General features: G+C 39.0%; 1 protein-coding gene across 3 annotated transcripts in view; it reads left to right on the forward strand.

Moving 5' to 3' along the window:
• Positions 1 to 24,925, forward strand: part of SACS (sacsin molecular chaperone) — a 62,499-nt gene that overhangs the window by 20,762 nt on the left and 16,812 nt on the right. For 2 of the 3 annotated variants that reach the window (XM_061457656.1, XM_061457655.1), the window contains 6 exons: positions 10,471 to 10,621; positions 13,467 to 13,554; positions 15,975 to 16,060; positions 19,656 to 19,767; positions 21,015 to 21,161; positions 22,372 to 23,854. In XM_061457656.1, coding sequence (XP_061313640.1) covers positions 10,471 to 10,621; positions 13,467 to 13,554; positions 15,975 to 16,060; positions 19,656 to 19,767; positions 21,015 to 21,161; positions 22,372 to 23,854 — 2,067 coding nt within the window. Of the gene's footprint in view, positions 1 to 10,048; positions 10,207 to 10,470; positions 10,622 to 13,466; positions 13,555 to 15,974; positions 16,061 to 19,655; positions 19,768 to 21,014; positions 21,162 to 22,371; positions 23,855 to 24,925 lie in introns of those variants that run through there. The other variant, XM_061457657.1, reaches the window with a different exon arrangement.

Raw genomic sequence — 24,925 nt, forward strand, 5'->3', positions numbered from 1 at the left:
TTGTTAGGCTGACATGTTCCTGCTCAAACAGCCATGGTCAGTGTTTAAGACTGAGTTTGAAATTTGCCTAGTATTTGTACAAAATTGCTACTTTTGTAGCTACTTTCTGTCTTGCAGTCGGCAGAATGCCCACTGATGTGCAATTGTAATGTACAGCCTCTGCTTTTTACTGTGTACTAAGGAGGTGAGCTTTGCGTTGTGGCAGAAAGTTATTAGCAACAGCTGCCTATTGTTTCAGGGTCTGGTCCACTGGCTTCCTGGGTAATTTTGCAAAAATTCATGAAAGTAAATTTGGGGGTGCCCTGGGTTCAGCAGTAGCAGTCATTTTCTCCTTCTTAGTAGCTGGGGCAGTGCTGTAGTTTTGACTTTCAGCCTGGGACCAGTGCTGATAACACCGATGTTGTTCAGTTGCTTCTCAGTAATGTTTACTCTGACCAAGGACTTTGTGAGCCTCATGCTCTGCCAGGGAGGAGGGGAGGCCAGAAGGAAGCAGAGACAGGACACCTGACCCAAACTAACCAAAGAGGTATTCCATACCACAGCAAGTCATGACCACTATATAAACGGGGGGCAGTTACCTGGAAGGGTGAGATCACTGCTAGGGTCAGGCTGGGTATCGGTCAATGAGTGGTGAGCAGTTGCGTTCTCTTCCCTTGTTATCTCCTTTATCATTATTATTGTTGGTGGCAGCAGCAGTGATTTGTGTTATACCTTAGTTACTGGACTGTTCTTATCTCAACCTGTGGGAGTTACATTCTTTCGATTCTCCTCCCCACCCCTCTGGGAGCAGGGGGAAGGAAAGGGAGGGAGTGAGAGAGAGGCTGCGTGGCCCCGAGTTACTGGCTGGGCTTAAACCATGACAGGGGATTTTAATCTTTTTCTTCTAGATTACTTAACTGCCCCCCTCCCCGTCCCCCCTGTGTAAATATTGTAAATGTAAATGAAAAACCTCAGAAATCTCTGAGGTTTAGGCATTGCATGTTGTGCAGCAAGCTCTTCCATAATTCAGTAAGGCATGAAGTTCCCTCATAAAGACTAAGATTGATGGTCACCTTCATTGGCACCGAGGCCTGAAACGGGACCAGAGATGAAACTAAAGAACTGCCAGGGATAAGAGCTGGAAAGTATGGATTGTCCTAGACTGAGCTGCAGGGGCAATATTCAAGCTGGGGACTGTGCATTGGACAGAGGTGGGGCTTCAGAGTTACAGCCAGGGAGAGGGGAGCAGACTTGCCTTGACATACTTGACTTTTAAATATGAAGAGCTCAATCTTTCTGCTAAAAGCAGATTTCTTGTGATAAGCATTATTCATGCTGTTAAAATTGTAGAATCCTATATTTCAATATTGACATTCTTGGATACTAATAAATGATGGGCTTTGTTCCACCAAGATCACAAATGACAAATATCTTGTCATATCAGTTATGTTGTGATTTTTGCTCATTTGGTTCCATGCAGTTTATGGGTTTTATGCAAGTCTCTGTTAAATTGAGTTTACATTAGACTATGTAGTGGTATTTCAGAATCTCCATTGTATTTTTTATTCATTCCAGTATCAGTCAATTATAAAAAATTACAGATCTCAAAGATTTTGCTGCAATATTTTACCCAGCCTTCAACTTTAACACTGATATTGTACTTCCCTCTTTAAAGGTAGTCAAGTGTCAATTTTCAAATTGGTGTGCGAAATTAGGGCTTTATATGTCTAACCTGAAGTTTAGCTTTAGCAGACCCTGTGCCCTTGTGATATTGCACGAAATTAATTTGCTTCTGAAATTTTGGTGCATGGCCTTCCTCTGGCATGTCTTTTGACCCCTGCAATTAGATGCTTTTGGGAGCAGAGCCAAGCTTTTATGCTTTTTCTTTATTTACAGTGTCTATAATAAAAAGACTGTGCCTCCCGTTGGAGCTTCATGGAGTTTGTGCAGTATATATAAAGACATTAGCTAAAGTACAGACTTCCAGTTCATGTTCTAACATTGAAACTTTAGAACTTTTCACTATATGTATTTGCTACTACTATCAATTAATGGTAATAGGGGTGCAATTGCCTTAACTTCCCATCCTTGTTCCACTTTCTATACATCACATGGATGGAATAAAAAAAATATATATACATAAAAAAAAAGTTTTTCTAGCTACTTAAAAAGACTTCATTGATTACATTGTAGGTGGGTTGTGCTGCAATGTTAGTCTGTGTTAATCACATGCTGCCATTAATCTGGTTATTATGAATCCACAAAAGTCTTTGGGTACTGAAGTGCTTTAAACTGGTCCATGATTGGAGGCCGTGAGTACACTGTTGCACTTGCAGTGCTGATGCTCAATGGGATACAATCACACTGAAGCTTTAATTACCACAACCCATCAGCTGCTAATCCAGTCTTCACTGACTGAAACCCTTTATGCTGAAACTTTTTTTTAAGTGATACCACTTTTGTTCAAGATAGGCACAAGCAGGCTAATGGAAGAGAAGTTAACAAAGGCTTAGTTAACTCTGCACTTAGGTCATACTAATATTTCAATAGAGATTTTACATAATTACAATAATACACATATTGTATCTAAAGGACATGGACTGTTGGGACAAGTCCAGAGGAGGGCCACAAGGATTATCAGGGGACTGGAGCACCTCCCATATGAAGACAGGCTGAGAAAGTTGGGGCTGTTCAGCCTGGAGAAGAGAAGGCTGCATGGAGAACTCATAGCAGTCTTCCAGCATCTGAAGGGGGCCTATAGGGATGCTGGGGAGGGACTCTTTATTAGGGACTGCAGTGACAGGACAAGGGATAACAGAGTAAAACTTAAGCAGGTGAAGTTTAGATTGCATATAAGGAAGAAGCTCTTTACTGTAAGGATGGTGAGGCACTGAAATGGGTTGCCCAAGGAAGCTGTGAATGCTTCATCCCTGGCAGTGTTCAAGGCCAGGGTGGACAGAGCCTTGGGTGACATGGTTTAGTGTGATGTGTCCCTGCCCATGGCAGGGGGGTTGGAACTAGATGATCTTGAGGTCCTTTCCAACCCTAACTATTCTATGATTCTAACCAACTCTTTCCATAGGTATGTATAAATAGAAACACATACTGATTCATAGAACGGTTTGGGTTGAAAAGGACCGTAAGATCATCTAGTTCCAAACCCCCTGACATGGGCAGGGGCGCCTCACACTAGACCATGTTGCCCAAGGCTCTGTCCAACCTGGCCTTGAACACTGCCAGAAATGGAGCATTCACAACTCTTTCGGGCAACCTGTTCCAGTGCCTCACCACCCTCACAGTAAAGAAGTTCTTTCTTACATCTAATAATAAATAAGCATAATATATAATATATAGGCATCATAAATAAGCATACAACCTGTTGTACATCTAAAAATTTGCTCTGTAGCCTCTATAGGTGTCCTATTCCCCATCTCAGTTTCCTTAACCATTGTAGAAAACTCCCTTGACTTCTGCATTCCCTGCTTCTTGTGTCCAAATATAGATAGGTATACCAAGGGGCATACTGTATGTATGTATGAGGTACAGAGATGTAAACAACAATTACGACAGTTTCAAAAGCACTGTGCCCCCCACTAGTGAAAGTTTTACCATCCATTTCACTGGAAGTTGTTTGGATGTATTTAGTCTTATCCTTGCTGGGCTAACATACTGTCCTGGTTTTGGCTGGGATAGAGTTAGTTTTCTTTCCTCTATATTGAAGGTATCACAGTTGCTTTGTGTCTCAAATCTGTCAAAATGACCCAAATTAGCTCAAACAACTCAAATAGTAATAATTTTTTAAATTGGATAATACCATCTGAACCAGGATACAAGGCAATTACATAAGTTCCACCAGTAAATTGGAAAGAAGAGTGAAAAGCAGTGAGGGTGTAGGAGGCTGAAAGTACTTGATGTTTTACTCCATGCTACTTTATATAGTATAGGACATAGTAACACAGCCTGCAATTCCCAATGAATCATTATGCAACTCACGTAGTGTTTGGAGCAATATCGCAGCTATTAGATTTGTGTGACTGGACTTGTCATGTAACGCAGGAATCCCTTTCACATTTCTGTTTTCCCAGAAGAGGATGCCCTGTGTCATTTCTTCCCCTTTTCCTCCCTTCCTCTCACTAGGCCTTACATATGCCTCATGCTTCTTACTCTGTGCCACTCATCTTTCTGTTGTCTGAAGGATAAAGTTTTGCTTGTACTTCTGTATGAGGCCCTGTTATGAAGGAGACAAACTGATACAGAGCCAGTACAGAGCTAGCATTACGTGTTATCCACTATCTGACGTACAGGTACTTGAAAAGGTGCTTTGAGTTGTGCTTTTCATAGTTTAAGAAAATTACATGTCTTGTATTTCCTTCTGTGCGACATTGTAATTTTTTCCATATACATAGGGCTTGGTACACTGATGCCTTGAAAATATTATGAAACTTTGAAGCATGATTAGGTGCAGTATGCAGAAGCAATAGGGATGGAGAAACGCTTCTTAAAATATTTAATGCATGTGTAATATGGGGCAGCTGATTTTTTACTTATTAAGTAGATTTTTCTCCCTTATGTAGGAAGATAATATCTGGAACGAAAATAAGAAAAATATTACAGGTAGTACAGAAAAAAAATACCTTTGGTAAGCTGATTACCATGTGTCCTAAATGGAGGCAAAGATTCATTGTGACATTTAGGAACTTATATTTGGCTTTGAAATCAATTTCAGATTTAGGCTCTGCTTTTTGTTGTTTCAAGGTTAAAGTGGGTGTTCTAAATCTGTCAGTTTTATTGGCACCAATTGTCAAAAGCAAACACCACCAGTTAACATATTGCTTATTTTAAAATGTATGCCAACAGCAGATCTTGCAACACTGCAGTCCCTCCTAATGCAATTCTCTAAAGAGCAATTGAAAAGTTTATTTTTATCACTACTTTGGTTTAATCTTTTGCATAATTTGAAATGCCAAGCATTTTGTACTGGATTTTGTTATTCATACAAACTGGAATAGAAACCCCTGTGATGCTTAGCAATTCAAATCTGTAGAGTAATGGTTACTGTACTATAGTTGAGTAAGGTTAGGTCCTCTCTTTGAGGCCTTAATTTAAAGTAGTCTTTTCCTAATGGTAGATCTAAGAGGAAATTTTCCTTCAGAATTTAAGAAGATTTTAAAATTTTATCATTTATTTGCGCTTTCTTGCTCTGCTCTTTACACATAAAGAATAAAACTGAAACAAATTTTATAGGTATTTTAAGTACTTTGCATTAGCATTTGCTTAGTGCCATCAAGGAACTGGCTTGAACATTAAAGCATATAACAGAGAGATCAAAATCATTAGACGGAAACAAATGGCTTTTCCTGGCGTCTGTGACCTTCAATCTTTTGTTTGTTTTTACTAGTATTTAAAAAGGATCTTGTTCTTTCGATATTTGACATTTAGAAACACATCAGCTTACAAAGGAATAAGGTAATACTTTCCTCCAGTTCTTTAATATTTCATTAAGCTGCGATCATACAGATATTTTGCTTAGAAGCTATCTATAATGGTTCTACGTGAGGAGCACAGAGTATGAGAACCAGTTTAAACTCACTGCATCAATCTATAATAAAACAGTTTCAGCGAATTAATTAAATTGTGTGATAGATTTTATGGCAAAACCAGATATTTTGTTTAAATCAAATGCTTCACAGGCCAGAGGGAGGTTTGGGCTTTTTGTTGTTTTTTAAATTTGTACAAGATAGGACTAAAGCCATTTCAGCTAAATACTTTTCTGTTAATGGAGCTATTCAAATAAATTAGAAACTTTCCAGTAAGGGGTGACTTCCAATGACTAGCACATGTGTCATCAGCCAATGGTAGGTTTATTCTCAAACTTCTTGAAAAGGCATTAGTAGGCAAAGATAAAGCAAGCTCCTGGCAGTGACTACAAGACCAATGCAATCTGTAATCTCTGGGTAATGTGATACATATACAATGTAATGTTTAAAACATCTGTTAGAAACACAAGGAATTGATTTAAGAATGAAGGTGCTTAGTGTGTTATAGAAAGTTTTGATTTTGCTTGGTGTGCACTATGTCTAATCTATAGTTATTGAGTCACTGCTACTTGCCTGCCAGCACTGCAGAATGTTTTTTGCTGCACTGGAAGCTTCTGTACTACAGCGGTTTCCTCTTGCACTAGTGACCTAATCATGTTTGTTTCTTATCACAACATATACTCCTTTTGCAGACTCCATTCCACCTTTCTAAGCACACTGATAAGGAAGAAAGGGGGTTGCATTCATCTTTTTCTGCTACTGAACACTTATTTTAAATCACTGGGAAATATAAGGTGATTCTGCAACTCAGAATTTTCTGGTTTCAAGGGAATGTCACTATGAAAATGGCTTTTATTTCATTTTATAAAAATACGGTAATGTTGTAGAGACTCTCATTTTTTTTTTTTTTTTTTAATTGCATATCCCTTCTTGTACGACCTCATTCTCAAACGAACAGAAGCCTTGTTCATAGCCACAGGAGAATATTCCATATGTATTCTTAAATCTAAACGCTCCTTTGCTTGGAAAAGTGGTTACAAAAATCTTATCATAGGAATTTCTATATATAGTATTTAAAAAGCCTCAAATAAGTCCAAATGATTTTAGATTTAAAAGAGTGATTTTTTTTTTTTTTTTTTTTTTCCTAAACTGCCATGACTACAAAATTGCCACCTGGTCAAATACTTTTTTCTTTTTACATTCACATAAAGTCATTAATAGGAGTTCTGCATAGCAAACATGTATGTGACACCTTTAACTTCACTAGGATTATGTAGCTTCCATAGTTCTGTTTTCCAAAGGGATAAGCAAGATTAAAGTTAAACAAAGGTTGAGGGCTCTTTTGATGCGAAAATCTGCAGACTGGAACATGTACTCCTTTTTGGTCAGTGTAATTTCTATATAGTCACTTTTCTGGCATTTTTTTTAATTACAGATCAGGCTTTAAAAGGTCACTGTCATAAACTGTCAAAACCAGTTTGATAATGGGTAACAGGGTATGTATGAATCACTTTGTAATTAAAAAGGATATTTATACTACATTCCTTGCCATATGAATGGCCAGGATGTTGCTGATAAAAATCAGCAATTAATACTGTAGGACCCTTCTCTTCTTCAGACTAAACAACTCCAGCTCCCTCAGCCACTCCTCACAGGACTTGTGCTCTAGGCCCTTCACCAGCTTTGTTGCCCTACTTTGCACACACTCCCAGTGGGAGTCTTGCTTATTATTATCAATAGCAACAGCTAGCCAATCAATAGAATGGGATGGGCCCCAGGAAAGGGTCCAAAACTCTAAGGGTAAGTAAGTGGTATAACACAGTTTGTGTTTAAAAAGTTTAACGGTCTTTGGCCCTAAACCAAAGTGTCCTTGTCTGTTTTGACAGTGGAGAGTTGTCCCTGGTTTACGAACCATGCCTGATCATGGTCCTGAAGCCTGGTGGTAATTACAGGTTAAAACTGTGCCAAGAAGCCTGACAACAATTAAACAGTGCAGATGACCAAAAGACAGAACTGGAATATGTCCTAGTCATGCTTACTCCTTTAATACAAGGGTAGTAAGAGGATGAATATCTTGCTTCTATCTGAATGGACAGAAAGAAAATTCAAAGGCAGATATTATCAAAAGGAAAAAAAACAGAGAAGAAAACACATGATAAAAACAAATGAAAGGTGTCCCACAGTAAACAGAAATGGGACATTCATTCCTGTCAGTACGAAAGAAGTCTCGCTTGTATCGAGGAACAGGTTTACAAAAAGAACAGGTATAGCCATTTTCCAGGAGCTCATGAGTCCAGCTCCTTTATCCAGAACCTTGCACGGTTCCAGCTCTGCATCACTGGTTCTTCCCAGCTCTTCCCCTCCTACTACAGGGGGCACATACTAGATCGAATCTGTGGCACAAGGACTTTTCCCCCCCCGATATTAATGTTAAACCATCACAGGACATAATTTGGGAGTATAGTCTTGTCGTGTGATGTGACGTGGGTTGGGGAACTTCAGTCAATCACTGACAGCAGGATTGTCTGTGCCCCTGAATATGTCCCACCACTTGAGATGTGTGGCATAGAGAGCTAGCTGTTAGTTGAGACAGCTCTGTTTGTCTCCAGGGTCCCATTCAAACAGATGCTTCACAGAACACTAAATCACTCGCATGATCCCAGCTGCAGAAGAATTAGATTTTGCCAGTGGTTTGGTAGTTCAACTGGTCTGGAGACTATTTTAGTAGCTGACATGGATGGGACTGCATCAGGTTTCAAATCCTTCCATTTTGCCCAGCCATCCACATTTGTGCCACTCATGTCACACCCTTATGCAGGTAGTATATTCCTTTGGTATCAAGACATAAAAAGGTAGATCAGACATCAGCATTCTCATTCCTTTGGACATAATACAAATAATTCTGTGATGACAAACTGTGAAGAAGATGTGGGGGAAGATATAAAACTACAGAAAATGAACAAACTAAAGCAGAAAGTTAAAATAGTTTTATTGTTTCTGGTGAAAGCAGGATCAGACCCACAAAATTTTAACCTTTTCGTATAATTCTGTAGTAATAGACAAATACTGAATATGAATGAAATAAGATGTTGTGGCACTGGCAAAACTTTACCTAGATATTGTATTGTATCCCGATCCACCTGACCCTTGTGGTTTTTAAGCTTTCTTCTCATCTTTTCTTAACTTGATACACTTCCTGCAAAGAGGTTCATTGTGTCTTCTCTCCCTTCCATAAAATCTCTGCTGTTGTTGCCAAGTAGCAGTTTTAACTCTCTGTCACTGCCAAAAGTCATAGATGTTTCAGTTTAGTCAAGGACTGGAATTAAGGACCTGCTGGAAAGAAATGGAACTGTCGGCTGGAGGTCTGTAGTCCATCTTCCTGCTCAAAGCAGAAGCATCGTCAATACTGGATCAGGTCAGCCATGGCTAAGCCTTGAAAATATCCCAATATGAAGAGCACCTCTAGGCGACCCATGCTAGTAACTGTGCTACTCTGTAGTGACATGTTTTTTACTTTTGTCCAGTGTGAACCTCCCAAGCTGCAGTTTGCTGCCATTGCCTCTTGGCACTACTAAGAGTAGAATTCCATCACCTTTGCAGCTGCCCCTCAGGTAGCTGTGGGATGCTACTATATTGCACCTTAGTCTCCTCATCAGACTAAACAAGCTCAACTCCCCCTCTCTTCTCCTTGTAGGTCATGTGCTTTGGGCCGCTGACAATGTTAGCAGTCCTCTGCTGGGATCTGGAACTGGGGAAGCCCAGAACATCCTATTCTGGTCACAGCACCCTAGGTTCAGCTTCATCAACACTGAACAGACTCACTTCCCTCGATCCTCCTCGTATTCAGCCTGGTACCCCCCAAAATCCTTCGAAGCAGGGCTGCTATTCAGCCCATCACTGATGGGCAACCCACGGTGCCCAATGCAGAACTTTGCACACGGTGAACCTCAGAGGTTTCTGTCGGCCCCTCCACAAGTTTCTCAAGGTCCACTTAGCTCACTGGGATGAGCTCACAGCTCTGAGTTCAGGAGCGAGAGCACCTTCTGTAAGTCTTTAACTGGCATGAGGACTTACCATAGGAGATCAAGACCAGTAAATATTCACGATCAATCGAGTGACTGACAGAAGAGCAAAGAAATGACATTTCCTTCCGTAGTTTGCATCCTTGAGAAACGGAATGTTTATCGGAGGTAACAGTGCTCCATGTGGTGGTGCCTGAACGCTGGGAATTACACCGAACACCAGTACACTTCCCTGACGGCCTGCCGTGCTGCAGGACTGCTCTGCGTGCCGTAACCCAGCTTTAGTCACGGCTCTGGCAGCCTTATGCCATACACGCATCACCGGTCAAGCCAAGCTCAATCCTTCCCCGAGGCGACGCGGCTCGCTCACCCGAGGCCCCGCCAGGCAGCAGGAACAACAGCCCCACGAAGCGAGCACAGGACAGTCCTCCGCGAAGCCGGAACCGGGGCTGCTTTACCACGGGCGCCACTGCGGCGGGGGCTGCTTTTGGGGCTGCTTTTAAGGAGGCTTCACCCGCTCCCTCCTCCCTCTTCCTCCGCGGCGCAGAGCGCCGGGCGAGTCTCTCCCTCAGTCTGCCGTGCGCAGCCACACCCCTTCCCCGTGTGGGGAGCGGCGGTGGCCGCCGCAGCAGTGCAGCTAACGGTCCTTTGTGTGCCGCGGCAGGCATGTGAGTGGCGGCGGGGCAGGACGACACGGCACGGCACGGCAGGGCAGGGGAGAGGAGAGGAGGAGAGGCGAGGCCGGGGGCGTGCGGCGCTGCGCTGCTGCTCGCAGGCCCAGCAACTCCTTCCCCCCTCAGAGTTAGGCAGGCACCCGCCCTCCCATCCCTGTACCCCGGGCCTCCGAGGAGGAGAGAAAGCAGGCGGAGGGTGGTCGCCGGGGCAGATCGTTGCGGGTCTCTGCTTAGCTGGTGTTTGTCTCTTTGTTGCAGGCTGGCCCGGGTGACCGTCCTCCATGACTGCCTGGGCTGCAGGACCTTCGAGCTGCCGCCTTCCGCTGCAGTGGGGGACGTGAAGGCGCGGATCGACGCGGAAGCCGGCTTTCCCCGCGCCGAGCAGCGGCTGTGGCACCGCGGGAGAGAGGTGAGGGGCGCGGCGGGGGGTGCTGGCAGTCCCCAGCCAGCTGCGAGGGCAGCGCGGAGTGTGTCTCGGTGTGTCCTTAGGGGTGGGTCTCATAGGAAGCAAGGAGGTGTTTCGGACGGGCAGATAACCCTTGTACTTCTCTTTATGGTGCCAGCTTTTATCATTCGAGTTTTTGTGTCCTTTTCCGACATAATCCATGTTATTTACCCTTATTTCTTCAGGGAGGCACAGAAGATTCAGTGCAGATGTTCTTGCTTTGGCTTCCTTTCCATGTTTAATTGATTTTCTACCTGCTGGCCCACCTCAACAGCATAGTTGACATCCCAGTGAGAGGAGCTCTTACGAGTTAAAAATTGAGGTCTGAGTACAGAGGAGAGAGTCGAATGAATGACTTTGTTCTGTTGAAGGCATCAGCCTGGAGTCACCGTTTCAGTACTGCTTGGCATGCTGCTAGCTGTACTCTTGGGAAACAGAGCCTTCAAGATACTGGTGGGATGACTAGAGGCAAGAAGGGAAGAGAAGAGATTGGAAATTGGGGTTAAATGGGGCAGGGGGACTTGCAAATGCATAAAGAAGAGACGCTTCCAGGGAGACCTTATTTCAGTCTTTCAGTATACAAAGTGGGCTTATAAGAAGGATGGAGAAACTTTATATGAAGGCCTGTAGTGACAGGACAAGGTGCAATGATTTTAAACTGAAAGAGGATAGATTTAGACTGGACATAAGGAATAAATATTTTATGATAGGGGTGATGAGACACTGGATCATGTTGTCCAGAGAAGCTGTGATGCCCTACCATTGGAAATGTTTAAAGTCAGGTTGGGTGGAGCGTGGAGCAGCCTGATCTACTGAAAGGTGTCCCTGCCCATGGCAGAGAGGTTGGATTTCTATCTTTAAAGGTCCCTTGGAACCCAAATACCATTCTGTGATGCTAGGGATTGTTGCATTGCTGAAGATGCTTGTAAGAACCTGTATGGGCAACACAAGTAGTCATTGAGGACTCAGGTTTGAAACAAACTACCCATGTAGTTTATTTTTTATTTTCTTGCCTGGTTTTGTGTGTCCTTCATTTCGTTCTCTCCAGGCCCTCCTGCTCTGGGAGGAAGGAGATCTGTATAATCACTTTCTAAAACTCATCTGGAAGCACATATCTAAGCAGCACTCTGTCTGGCACAGAAAACTATCTTTTGGCAGGGAACAGGCAGTAAGAAGAGTGTAACAGCTATTCTGGGTTTATTTATTTATTAATATTAAACTAGAATGCACATGGGAATATTCTGTAGCAGTTTTGGAAAACTTCTGTGAACTTTTGAACTCCTGTTCATTGGGATCAAATTACTTTTTAATTTACTGAGGTAGTAGAATATTAATCGGTATTTTTTTTTCCCCAGTAAGAGTGTTATCTGCAATTTACATGCTAAGTAAAATCCAATATCTCTTTCTCTCACAGTTTCTTACAGTGTTGAGCTATTAATTTGAATGTATTCAATCTCCCTCGTTTCTGCTGGTGTTCTGGTACAAAAATCCTATCTGAAAAAATTTGGTTATTATCTCTCTTTAAAATTTGGTGGCAGGTTACAGCATTCTGTGCATTCTTTTTTATTTTAGTGAGTCCTGAGTAGGTTGGTTGTGCAGTGTGAGCTGTTTTACATCTTGAGGCAAGATCAGCTCAAGTTCTTTAGGAACTTATAATGCACTGCTGTTGCAAGTACTTAAAACTGGTGTAAGTAAAAAGGAGCATACTTTTTTTTTCTTATTATTTTTTAAGGTTATGTTTATATACTGTGGGCTAGGACTGTCTTTTGCTCATTAAATGTAGTTAGATTGTAAGCATCTATGTGTAAGTACAAGCATTTTTCTAGTAATTTGTTTTTACCCATCCAAGTGAGGAAGTAGTTCTGACCTGTGTTATAAACTATGACTAATGTATATTATGTGGAAATTTATTATGTTTAACATAGTTTACTATGAATTGGTTAAATTTCTAATTAGCACACTGCAGCCTCTAATTCTGCATTCATTATTGTGGTATGCAGGATAACATCATGTCGTACATGACTATTTTAGCACCACATCGTATATGACTGGGATACACATAAAATATGAAACTAGAATTGCAAAACAAAATAAAGAAAAATCATGTGCTATGATTACTAAGTAGTTTTTTGAGTTGCTGCTGAGGAATTTCTTGCTTAGTTTGCCCCAGTTTCTCAGTCATGTTCCTGGTGAATACAGAGAGGTAGAGGGGAGATGAAGCATATAATGAGGAGATGAGGCTGTCGAATTCTTCAGGGGGTTTATGTGACGTACTTTTGTCTTTACACATTCTGTATGACTGGCTGCTTTGAGCCGATACTGCTTAGTTTAAAACTCATGTGAAACTGAATATCAGTTATTTACTTTTTGGAGTACATAGTCTATCTACTTCCTGTAAATGTTTATTTTCTTTATGCACATGCACATTAGAACAGTAACTGCTTTAGCTGTATGCTTCCAAAAGTTCCCAGAACATGAAACTTTTCAAATGTAAAAATGGGAGGCCATGGCTTGCTCTTAGTATACTTCTGTAGGTATTTTTTCCACTTTTTTGCTTCTGGCCATTTTTTCTGATCCTATTACTGACAAACTAATATTTCACCTGTGGAGTAGCATTAGGCAAAGGAGGCCATCCTAGACCTCAGGGGCTTAAAGTGCTGCTCTAAATGAATACTGGATATTTTATAGTTTTTGTATACTTACAGACAAATCTGAACTTCTTAGAATAAATATGTAGGAAATGGAGCTGCTGTAAGTTATTCATGCTGCAGAATGTTCTGATCAAGATCCATCTTATTTTTTATTTCAGTTATCTGATGGTATCAAGATTGTTGATCTTCAGAGATCTCAAAATCAAGTTTTTCTGAAGCTTCAGTCAGAAGGGTTGAAAGGAGGAGGTATGACAAATACTTGTCTCTCTTCATAAACTGGAAGGTCAAAGCATTATCTCATGCAGTCTGGAGTTATTTGAAATTACTCTTTGCTTTGAATGGGAATCTGTTGTTTTCCTTTTAAGTTCTAGGTATCCCTTCACTTGTTCTTTTCATTCTGACCCAGGAAATTAAACTTCTCTTTCCGAGTGCCTAGGTGATTAATTTTTTTATTTGTAATTTCATGTGTAGAAATTAGAATATTGCTGTACTTTGGAATCAGTAAAACTTGTCTTGCTGTAGTGTTAGTATCTGCCTTGTCTCATACAAAGTAAGATGAATATTTGTAAGCAATTCAACTACTTTAAAGGATATCTTTTCAGCCAGCACTGTGTAGAAGACTAACACTGGTGGAAAGCTTTTGAATTCTTCTGGTTTGCATGTTTTTCTTTTGATTCTGTATGTTTAGTTACATTTTTATTACAAAAAATAGCAGGTATATTTGTTTGTATGGTATCTTGAATTATATTGTAATACCTGAATATCTTGAGAAATGTTCCAATTAAAATCTGTAATGATTATGTTACTTGGTTGCTATCATTGGTGTTTTTTTAACAGTAACTTTATTGTAAGAGAGGGAAATAAATGCTAATGGGATGGTAGGATGAAGAAGGAAACCTTTCTTTTCATGCAGATATTTTATTTGGTGTGTGTAAGCCATGAGTATACTGGATTATGGTTTTCTAATGATAGAGGGAAGTGAAGCGTTTGTGTATTAGCCAGAAGTTTATGGTCACATTCCCTAGAACCTTCTGGTCAAAGCTGGGTCAGCTCTGAGGTCAGACCAGGTTGCTCAGGGGTTGATTTGGTTGAGTTTGGAAAGCCTCCAAGGATGGAGACTGCACAAGCTCTCTGGGTTCCCATTCCAATGCTTGACTACCTTTGGGGGAAAAAGTTTCTCCTTCAGATTTGTGGAACCAGTTTTGTGTTAAATATGATCAGCGCTAATACTGAAGAAAAATCAGTTCAGCCTTTGATAAGATGGAGTAAGTCATGATCTCCAGACAGAGTAATTTTTGTGACCTAAGTAGAGCAGCTTTGCTCTTAGATGTAAAGAGAGAATGATGTCTATTTTCAGTCCTGTCACTTAAAAGTTAACTTTTTGTGGTTCCCATAGTGAAATGTGTTGTTTAAACACTTCCCGCCTGCCTGCCCAAGTTAGGCTTGGAGATCGGTTTCTTGATTTAAGAAAATTTCTCCTAAGAAAAGAAACACCCAGACTTTCCTACTATTGATCAGTTTACCTTACTTGAGAAGTTTGCATATTGCATGTTGACTTCCATATGCTTCTGTATACTATAAAAATAATAAAGCTGTAAAATGCTCTCTACACTTAGAGCTGTGAGTTGGAATTTCTTAGTTTTTATTTTAATTGGTGCTGTTATCTTAAACATAGAGTGATACAAAAATTTCATAAACTGTTTTAATGTTTTTACTTGATGTTTTCCCAGCAAATATAGTTATCTATCTCCTTTTTCCCCACATTGCTGGGGATTCTGTGGTGGTTTTGTTTTTAAAATGTTTTATTCTATAATATATATAATGTATGTATGTGTGTGTTTGAATCTGTAGTTTATAGACACATGTATGTAGAAGGGGGGGAGAGAGAGAATAATTAATTTATTCGTAACTTTTAAAGGGACATTTTAAAAGGAAGTGATAGACGGGCCATCAGTAGAGTCTGTTTTCCTTGTGGGGATTGTATTGTGAATATTTATTTGAAGCACATGTTTTAGATGTTTGGATTTAGGGAGCTGCCCTTTAGTCTCAGACTGGACTTTGAAGAGTACAGAACATTTCTTTTTGTGATTGACTCGTCCTTTTAGAGCAGAACTTCATGGTGCTTGGTAGTACCTTTCTGTGACTTTTCCCTTCAGTGTGAAGCCCAGGTTAACGCCAAAGCTAGCACCAGGCGCACAGTATGCCAGATCATGAAGTCTACACTAGAGCTGAGATGTACTGTGCCTCTGTGAAGCTGTCAGTAGAGATCGTCACTGGCTATAAAAAAGTTAGAGCCACTGCTGTCCTAGAATACTGTCCTTGTGCTTAAAGAGTACTAGTCCTTTAGCAGTTGCTACATTTAAAACATCCAGTAATGAGAGTTGGGGTATAATTGATGCAAAGATTTAGCTCCCAAATTGATTTAATTTAGATATGAAACAATATGTTGACCTTAACATCAAGACTGCTATTTTAACTTTTTAAATAAAAAAATATATAATGTTTTTCTACAGTTGATTTTGGAAATACAAGATTTAACAGTATCAGGTCTTGAATTAATTTAAAACAATTTTCTAAATTGTTAGTAAATGTTTAGTGAGTATTTTTTAATCTGAAATTCAGTGCATAGTAGCATAATACACGGATTGATTTTTGTTTGGTTTTAGGTCGTTTTGGACAAACAACACCACCACTTGTTGATTTTCTTAAGGATATCTTAAGAAGATACCCAGAAGGAGGACAGATTCTTAAGGTATACAAAAAATAGTATTTTTAGCAGTCATTTAATATGTGTGACATAATGCCTTTAATGTAACACTTTCCAGCAAATCTTGCAGTTGCTATACCTCATTAGATACTCATTCCAGTATGGGAAAGACATGTTTCTATTTCTGTGGACAAGGCAGAGTGAGTTGTGGGTTTAACGTTTCTGAGTTTGCACGTCACAGATGCCATTGTAAGTTATAAAAAACAAAACCAAAACACAGGTGTTATAGTTTAATCAGAGACTTCATGATGTACTTCATGTAAGCTTATCTAAAATGTTTATTTTGCTTGTTTGCTGTAAGCTATATAGTGTACATAATAGTATATAAAAAAATTGGAAAGTGTTTAGTACTAAAATTGGGATAAGCTGGAGACTTTAATACTAGATTTTGTTGTGGGATTTCTTGGTGCCTAAATTAATTTTCCTCAGTGGACTATGGCAGTGTCGCAAAGTTTCATTCTTAGATTAAGAAGTCTTTTATGGTGGGAATCGTTGAACGTCTTTTGGGAGACTTGCCCCAGAGTGACAAGAATAATGAACACATCAGTTTTATGTGGGCTGAAAAACATTTTTAGTCCAGACATTGGTTCTCATGAGAAAAGATGTCACAGGATTTTCTGAACTGTGGTTAGTGTTCTTTATGGTTTTTTATCATTGGCTCAGACAACTTCAAAGCATGCAACAGTAGGGCATGTTATGTTGTGATGTTCCACATTTGAACATAGAATGTTATGTACAAGCCTAACAATGGAAATGACAACATTTATTTAAGCACTAAAAAAATTTTCAGTAAAGTGGAGTTTACCTCACCTTACTTCAGACATGTCTGGAGCATGTTCTCCTGTGAGGAAGGGCTGAGAGAATTGGGGTTATTCACTGTGGGGACAAGAAAACTCTGGTAAGACCTTATTAGGGCTTTTAAATATAACAAAGAGGGCTTACAAAGAAGGTGGAGAGAGACTTTATACCAAGACATACAGTGACAGGACAAGGGGCAAGGGTTTGAAACTGAGGAGGATAGGTTTAGGTCGGACATAAGAGATGTTTTGGGATGAGTGTGGTGAGACACTGGAACAGGTTGGCTGGAGAAGTTGTGGATGCCCTGTCATGGGAAGCATTCAGGGTCAGGTTGAATGGAGCTTTGAGCAGCCTTGTCTAGTGAAAGATGTCTCTGCCAATGGCAGAAAGGCTGGGACTAGATGATATTTATGGTCTCTTCAAACTAAAACCATTCTATGATCCTATAATCTGAAAAAATACAGATCATTCTAAATTCATCAAGTCCCATGAGGGGAAAGACAGGTACCTTTAGAAGATGCCTTGTCTGATTTATTGTAGCTTCTTATGCTGCTATCTGGAAGTGCCAATTTGATATTTTATTTTATTTTTTTTAATTGCACCTGCAGTGATTAGCTCATAGTTGGATGTTACATTTCTTATCCAGAATGCTTCATCACATGGATGTTAGGAGATGTATGTGTGAATACTAGGTTCTAATGGGATTTGGTGCAGGTACATGCATATATTTATCCATATATATAAACCACACAAATGTAAATGGTGACAGTTGCTGGCAGTTCCTGCTGTCTCTTGGAAGGTTTTCTTTGCAACTGTGGAACAAGTTATTATTCTTAGTGTGAATGCTTGAGATAAGCATATCTTCAGTGGTTTTGGCAAACTGCATGCTGGATATATTATGAGCAGTGTTTGTTCATTGGATGGAATACTTAACATTTTTACTGTTTCCCAGTACTAGTTGAATCTGTAAGATGCATTTGCATCGTGAAGGGTTCAGACCTTAACAAATTAAACCCAAATTTTCATTCCAACATGAAGAAATAAGTTAATGTCCTTAGGAACTGGGTGGGTAAATCTGAAAGTAGAAATGTTCCTTTTTTCATGGTTTACAATTTAGAGTTAACAGACTGTTAGGGTGGAATTACTACCAGGAATTTTGCTGATCTCTTAAAATTCATTTCACTGTTTGGATTCTTCAAATACAATGCTTTTGCAGCTGAATGTAGGAGAAGCTGTGTGTGCCACAGCATGAATGCAAGTCTCTGACTACATGGTAGCTTTCATACTTATTTAATATTCCTAGAGGCTTTCACTGTCTTTCAGTATAAACTTGAATGATTACTGTGATTATTCTTTTGGAAGAATTGTGTGTTTTTTGTAGTTAAGTACCTTATGGAGAGAAATTCTTTAAAAATTTATTTATGTTGCACTGTGGGTATATTTCTTGCTGCCTCATGCTTCAAAATTTTAGTGACATTATAAACAATGTATTTTGGTTACTTGTGAGAAAGGCCTTATAGAGTGAATATACTGTCACAAAGTGAAAAATTGAGGGGTTACAGTTTTTAAACCAGATGTTAAATAACAGTGAGCTTATTTTACTGTCAACAGTACATTAGAATGCAGCCTAATCTATAATACCTGCTGCTAGTTGATGTGTTAGTTCTAAGTAAAGGTTAATCTTGCTAGCAAGTCTTCTACTGCTATGAGTAATTGACTGAAAGTTATGTTGTATGAATACATTGGATGTGATGTGATTTACTTCCATAGCTTTTTAACTCAGCTGGGATACTTCCGTATGCCAAACTTACACACACACACAAACATGCACTCAGATGTGTATGTGTGTTTATTTGTATATATGAATGTGTATCTTTGGAGCCCTGCTACACTTTGATGATTCAGTGTAAATAGATCACTGTGTGAAGCTCTAATCCTGTAGTTATTTATAATCACTCTTATTAGTCTCCAGTGTATAATGCTACTGAGGTAAATGGGACTGGGTGGGCATGTTTTGTTAATGGTAGTGTTTACAGAACTAGTTTGTTGACATTTTAGTTAAGAGTTTTTCATAGCTCTCACCACTGGTAACACTCTTTAACAAATAATCAGTATAAGCCTCTGTCTAGAACTGTGTGCTTCATTCAGCAGGTGAGCTCTCTTGGTTCATTACCTACAGTTTCTGGTCAGAACTGTTTTGCAGCCCTCTGCTGTAGAGGTGTTAGAAGTGAGCACTGTGGGTCTTGAATGGTTGGTTCATACTGTGAAGTGTTAAATGGAATTCATTTGATGTAAAGAGTGATGCGTATTGCCCTTCTATGATTTGCTGCCTCACTGTGGTCTTCAACTGTTGTGTGGGCTCAGCAGCAAACTTTGATTTTTACTTTTTTTAAATTTTTTTTCTTCATTGTTTTGAGACTTGTACAATTCTGATTTGGGATAATATAGTAGTAACAGTTTAGTAGGCTGTTTCCTAACTTTATAACTGCTTGTGTGTGGAATTTGACCTCCAAATTTGAATCATGCTTATAGTATTTGGCTGAATATTACTTTTATTATAAATATTTATTTTTCTTTTATAATGAATATTGCTTTTATAATGCCTATTTTTATTCAGGTAAACTGGATAAAATTATTTTGGTTGAAAAGTATGAACACAATTACACTCAAGACAATTGCTTACTATTTTGTACTATTTACATCGGAAAGCCATTGCTACAATATGTGCAACATTACTGCATCATACTTTTTGGTTTTGTTTTGTTTTTTTTTTATGCCTCAGGAACTGATACAGAATGCAGAAGATGCTGGTGCGACAGAGGTTAGGTTTTTATATGATGAAACCCAGTATGGAACAGAAACTCTATGGTCAAAGGATATGGTCCAGTATCAGGGTAAATATAATTTTTATTAATTTTGGCCATTATCCTTCAATACACATGTGGTTCTGTGTTTTTCTCCTTGCTATATAGCGATGGCCACCTTACGAGGTGCATATTTTGTGTATGTTATAGTGTTAATAATTATTTTCCAAAGCCAGTGTTTGCTATTGAAGGCCTTACGACGTCATCTTGCAGGTCATCAGTAGCAGCTTTTCAACTGCTTCTAGTTAATGCTGTTTGAGAAAGCCTTCATGTTCAGATTTATTTCAGGTAACTTTTCCGAGGATGACTGTGTATCCTGGGGCTTATTTTCCTAGCTTCACTTGCTATCTCAATATACACGAAAGGATTTTTAGTAGTCAGTAAACAAGATTTAATAAGACCTAGGATAAAAGAATGCTTTGGGTATTAGACAGTAATTTTGGTTTTTCTACATACCTCTACCTTTTCAGAGCGATCTCCAGTTCTTAATGTAAACATAACCCTACATTTCAGCTTTCTCTGGGCAGTTCTGTTTTCTTCTCCATCTCTTACTCTCTCACCCTTGCACCAACTTTTGCTCCATGCTGCCTGTACTGCAAAGGTAGTTTGTTATAACTTTAAGGTTTTTATATCATCTAATACGGCTTTATGTGATTGAGATCATTTACGTATTTATCAGACAAATTAGTTTGTGTAGTCATCCCAAAAGACGTTCAGTTATTATCTGAAGTAGTGATCCACTACTTCTTGTTTCTAGCTTGTTAATCAACCTCATTGTGCCTTCCAATTTGAATTTGTCTGTCTTTCTAGACACAGGTTAATGTTATATCTTGCCATGTATCCCTTCCAGTAGAGGTATTAGTAGGCTGTCATTAGTACATCTTTCAAACTGTCTTTTTGATAGAGTGAACAGATTGAGTTTAAGCCTTGTGCCACAGGACACTTCTTCCAGAAGTTTTGTTGGTTTCTGCTTTCTGTTCAGTTTTTCAGAATCCTTCTTTTAAAATGTGGACACCAGAACTAGATACCACATCAGAATATATCTCTTAAGTACTTTATACAGAGGTAAATCCATCTCCTTGCTTCTGCTTTTGCTGCTCCCTTTCATCACCAAGCATAATTTGGTGTCAGTTCGAGTCATAGTTTCCTGATTAAATTTGCACATACAGACTTTAAAGAAATACTTTAGCAGTTCTGTAAACTTATTTCCTAGATTTTTTTTCTCAGTTAAGTAGTTTTCTTCTGTCATCTTTTTAACACTTGCCTATTTATTACAGGGCCAGCATTTTATGCATACAATGATGCAGTTTTCACCCCTGAGGACTGGCATGGTATACAGGAAATAGCAAGAAGCAGGAAAAAAGATGATCCCCTTAAAGTTGGAAGATTTGGAATTGGCTTTAATTCAGTTTATCATATAACAGGTACTCTCAATAGATGTTTTAAAATGAAATTGTTGAAGTTTTATTAAATTGTTTAATTATTTTAGGTATCTTAGATACTTGTTTAATGGCTTATCTGTAGTGCATTTTAAAATTGGATCTCTGCTATGCTAGTTTTCCTTAAGAAGCATTCATATTTTTCTAAAACCATGTAGGCTATCCTTTGGCTTTTGATTTTTTTTTTTTTTTTGGAGGAGATATGTTTCTTGTAGTAACATCATTATGTAGTTAGTCCCTTGTATTGAAATGAACATTCCTCTACACTTTAAGTTATGCACTGCTGTTCATATTATAGAGAGGAGTAATATAAGGTAGATACTTAAGTAGAAGTGTGGAAGTTTAGACAAGACTGATGCTTCTGTGCAAGTTCTTTGCAGAATAAGCAGTGGTTTTATTTCATGCTAGAAAGCGTACTCCATAATAGAGGTATATGCATATTTATACTTTATGGCAAAATGTTTTACTGCTGTATAGCATAAGCATATAGCATAAACAGTGCTTACAGTCTACATAGTTAGTACAGGGTAAAAGTAAAATTTTTGCTGAAATAACGTATTTAACTTGTGAAGTGAGTTTGTAAGGCACGTGATTTTTTTTCACAATATTTTAGGAGTGCATGAATAAAAGCTTGGTTAATATGGTTTGATAGTTTTGGGAATTTATGCTTTTAATCATACAGTACCACTGTTTACAAGCCTTTGAGAGCTGCAATAAATACACCTTTACTAAATTACTTTCCAGTATTTTCAAGAAAGAAAAAAGTTAAAATAATACATTTGCAGAAAAATTATACTTTCTGTTGCTTACTGTTTGCTAGAATGCAAATAGTTGAATGACTATGTACTTAACTGCAGACTAGGAGTGTGCTTGTTTCTTCACTTTCAATAAGCACTGAATTAAATGTTACCAGAATTATAGAATCGTGTAGGTTGGAAAACACTTTTGCCATCAAGTCCAGTCATAAACCTAACCCTTCCAAGTCCACACTAAACCATGTGCCTAAGTGCCACATTTAAGGGTCTTTCAAATACCTTCAGGGAAGGTGACTCAACCACATCCCTGGACATTATACTTGGTTGGTTACAGTTTATAACATTTGTCTTTATTGCTCTTTAAAAATTTGTTCCTTAAGACTGTGTTTGAAAAATAAGTTAGATTAGGATTATTAATAGTTGTGTTTTTATGTATACAGATGTCCCCAGTATTTTCAGTGGTGACCAGATTGGAATGCTTGATCCCCATCAAACCCTTTTTGGACCTCATGAATCAGGCCAGTGTTGGAATCTAAAAGAAGATAGCAAGGAAATCAATGAACTTACAGACCAGTTTGCGCCATTCATTGGTGTATTTGGCAGCACTAAGGAGACTTTTAAGAATGGAAACTTTCCTGGTACCTTTTTCCGTTTTCCACTTCGTCTGCAGCCTTCCCAACTGAGCAGCAATGTTTATGACAAACAGAAGGTTTTGGAGCTGTTTGAATCTTTCAGAGCAGATGCAGACACAGTATTGCTGTTCTTGAAGAGTGTTCAGGATGTTTCATTGCACATTAGGGAAGCTGATGGAACTGAGAGGCTGATTTTTAGAGTAACTGCTAGTGAAAACAAGGCCTTAAAACATGAAAGACCCAATTCTATCAAAATCTTACGAACTGCAATAAATCAGTATTGTAAGGGAATCCCAAGCAATAGTATAACATGTGTGACGTACCATGTAAATATAGTTGTAGAAGATGAGAGTGTTAAGGATGCACAGAAAACCTCTTGGTTAGTATGTAATTGTGTAGGTGGTCGAGGAATGTGTACTGAACTGGATTGTTTAGCTGATGACTTGAAATTTGTTCCTACTATAGGAATAGCCATGTCTTTGTCAACTAACGGCAAGGAAAAAGGAGCTGTAGCAGACTTTTCAGGAAGAGCATTTTGTTTTCTGCCTTTACCTCCAGGTGAAGAAAGCAAAACTGGACTCCCAGTTCATGTTAGTGGCTTCTTTGGTCTCACAGACAATAGGAGGAGTATCAAATGGCGAGAGCTGGATCAATGGAGAGATCCAGCAGCTTTGTGGAATGATCTTCTTGTGGTAAATATAGTGCCAAAGGCGTATACCACCCTTATTTTGGAAGCTATCAAACGAATGGAGACTGAGGAGAATTCAGATTTTCCATTGTCAGCTGAAAGAATTTATAGGTTATGGCCTGATGAGAACAAAATCAGGGTACCCTGGAAACCAGTTCTAGAACCTCTCTTTAAAGAGCTGCTCCAGCACACAGTTATTTACTCAGTGAGTAATCAGTGGATAAAAGTGGAACAGGTGCACTTTTCTGAAATGGATGAGAGTTGGGGTTACACACAATCTGTTCTCAACTACCTCCAGAATTCAGGGAAGCAGATTGCCAAGGTACCAGCAAATATTGCTAGTGCAGTGCATCTTATTATTTCTGCTGCTAAAGCTGTGAAAAAAGTGACTCCTGCTGTAGTACGGCAAATACTAAGGAAATCTGGACACAGTGGACCTGCTGAAGAAAAGCTTCATCTTTTAGAATTTGTGCTTTCTGATGGAGTCTACAGTGAATTGATTGGATTGGAGCTTTTGCCATTACAGAATGGAAACTTTATTCCTTTTTCCTCGTCTGTGTCAGAACAGGATGTAGTTTACATAACTTCAGAAGACTATCCCAGGTATAGTTAATATTCTAAATACCATTTTTTTAATGTTAAACAGAGCTTCAGACTGTTCCTTGCTTGTCAGCAAACAAGATGATAAGCAGCATCCTGTAATATAATGGAGTAATGCATAGATAGAACTGTTTTCTGTAGATATGTCTCATTTGAAAAATTTGACAGCTATTTGCCATTATAACTTTAGAAAGAATTGTGTGTTCGACACTTAAGGGGAGTACCTCAGTATACATTTCAAGTTAGCTTTCTTCTGAGAATTATAAATAGGAGTAGATTAGAAACATGTATACTATAAAGTACATAAAATATGCATAATAAGAGCTTTTATTGAACTTAACCATATTTATTTATTTATTTGCACACCACTTTTACTTTCAGTGAAGGGTTTAGTACTAGACATTGGTTTTGGGAGTAAGCAGATACTGCCATGGTAAGAAATGGGTCTGTCTTTTGCCATCTGCTCTCCCTTTGTTCTTTCCAGTTCTTCTCCAATTAATCCCCCCCCCCCTTATTTCCCAGTTGCATCAGTATTTTAATTTGGTTCACATTTCATCAGCCATAAAAGCTTGCACTGCCACTGGGGAGGGGATAGCAAAAAGCAGACTAGCTGGAATAAGTGACCTTAGGGTCACTAGGGAGAAAGCATGGCTGATGCTTTTTATGTCTGTACTGGAATATATATTTATAAAAGATTTGCTAAATCTGAACCCTTCTCCAAGTAACCTCTTAAGAGGTACTGCTTGAAGTCACTCAGACACACCAGGTGTACCTGTAGCTGTTCCTCCTTGTAAAGTGTTAGCCATACATATGTTTGCATACACCCCTCCTTCTCTCTCCGAGTTCCACTAATTTTCAGATCCTCAGCTTGAAAGAATGTGACACTTGGCATGTGCTTGGCTACTTTTACTGCCTTATGAACTTTTCATAAAGGAAATAGAGGCGGGTTGGAGTGTGCCAGTATAGATGATATTAAGTTAAAAAGGGCTCTAAGTGAGGTCCTTATGTATAGACAGCACATCTTCAAGAAGGTTTTAATATATGTATAGACAACACATCTTCAAGAAAAGCAGT

The sequence above is a fragment of the Pezoporus flaviventris genome, unplaced genomic scaffold (genome assembly GCF_033815535.1).
Source record: "Pezoporus flaviventris isolate CSIRO_AGI_PZ_B2104156 unplaced genomic scaffold, CSIRO_AGI_Pfla_v1 ptg000025l, whole genome shotgun sequence".
Lineage (NCBI taxonomy): Eukaryota > Metazoa > Chordata > Aves > Psittaciformes > Psittacidae > Pezoporus > Pezoporus flaviventris.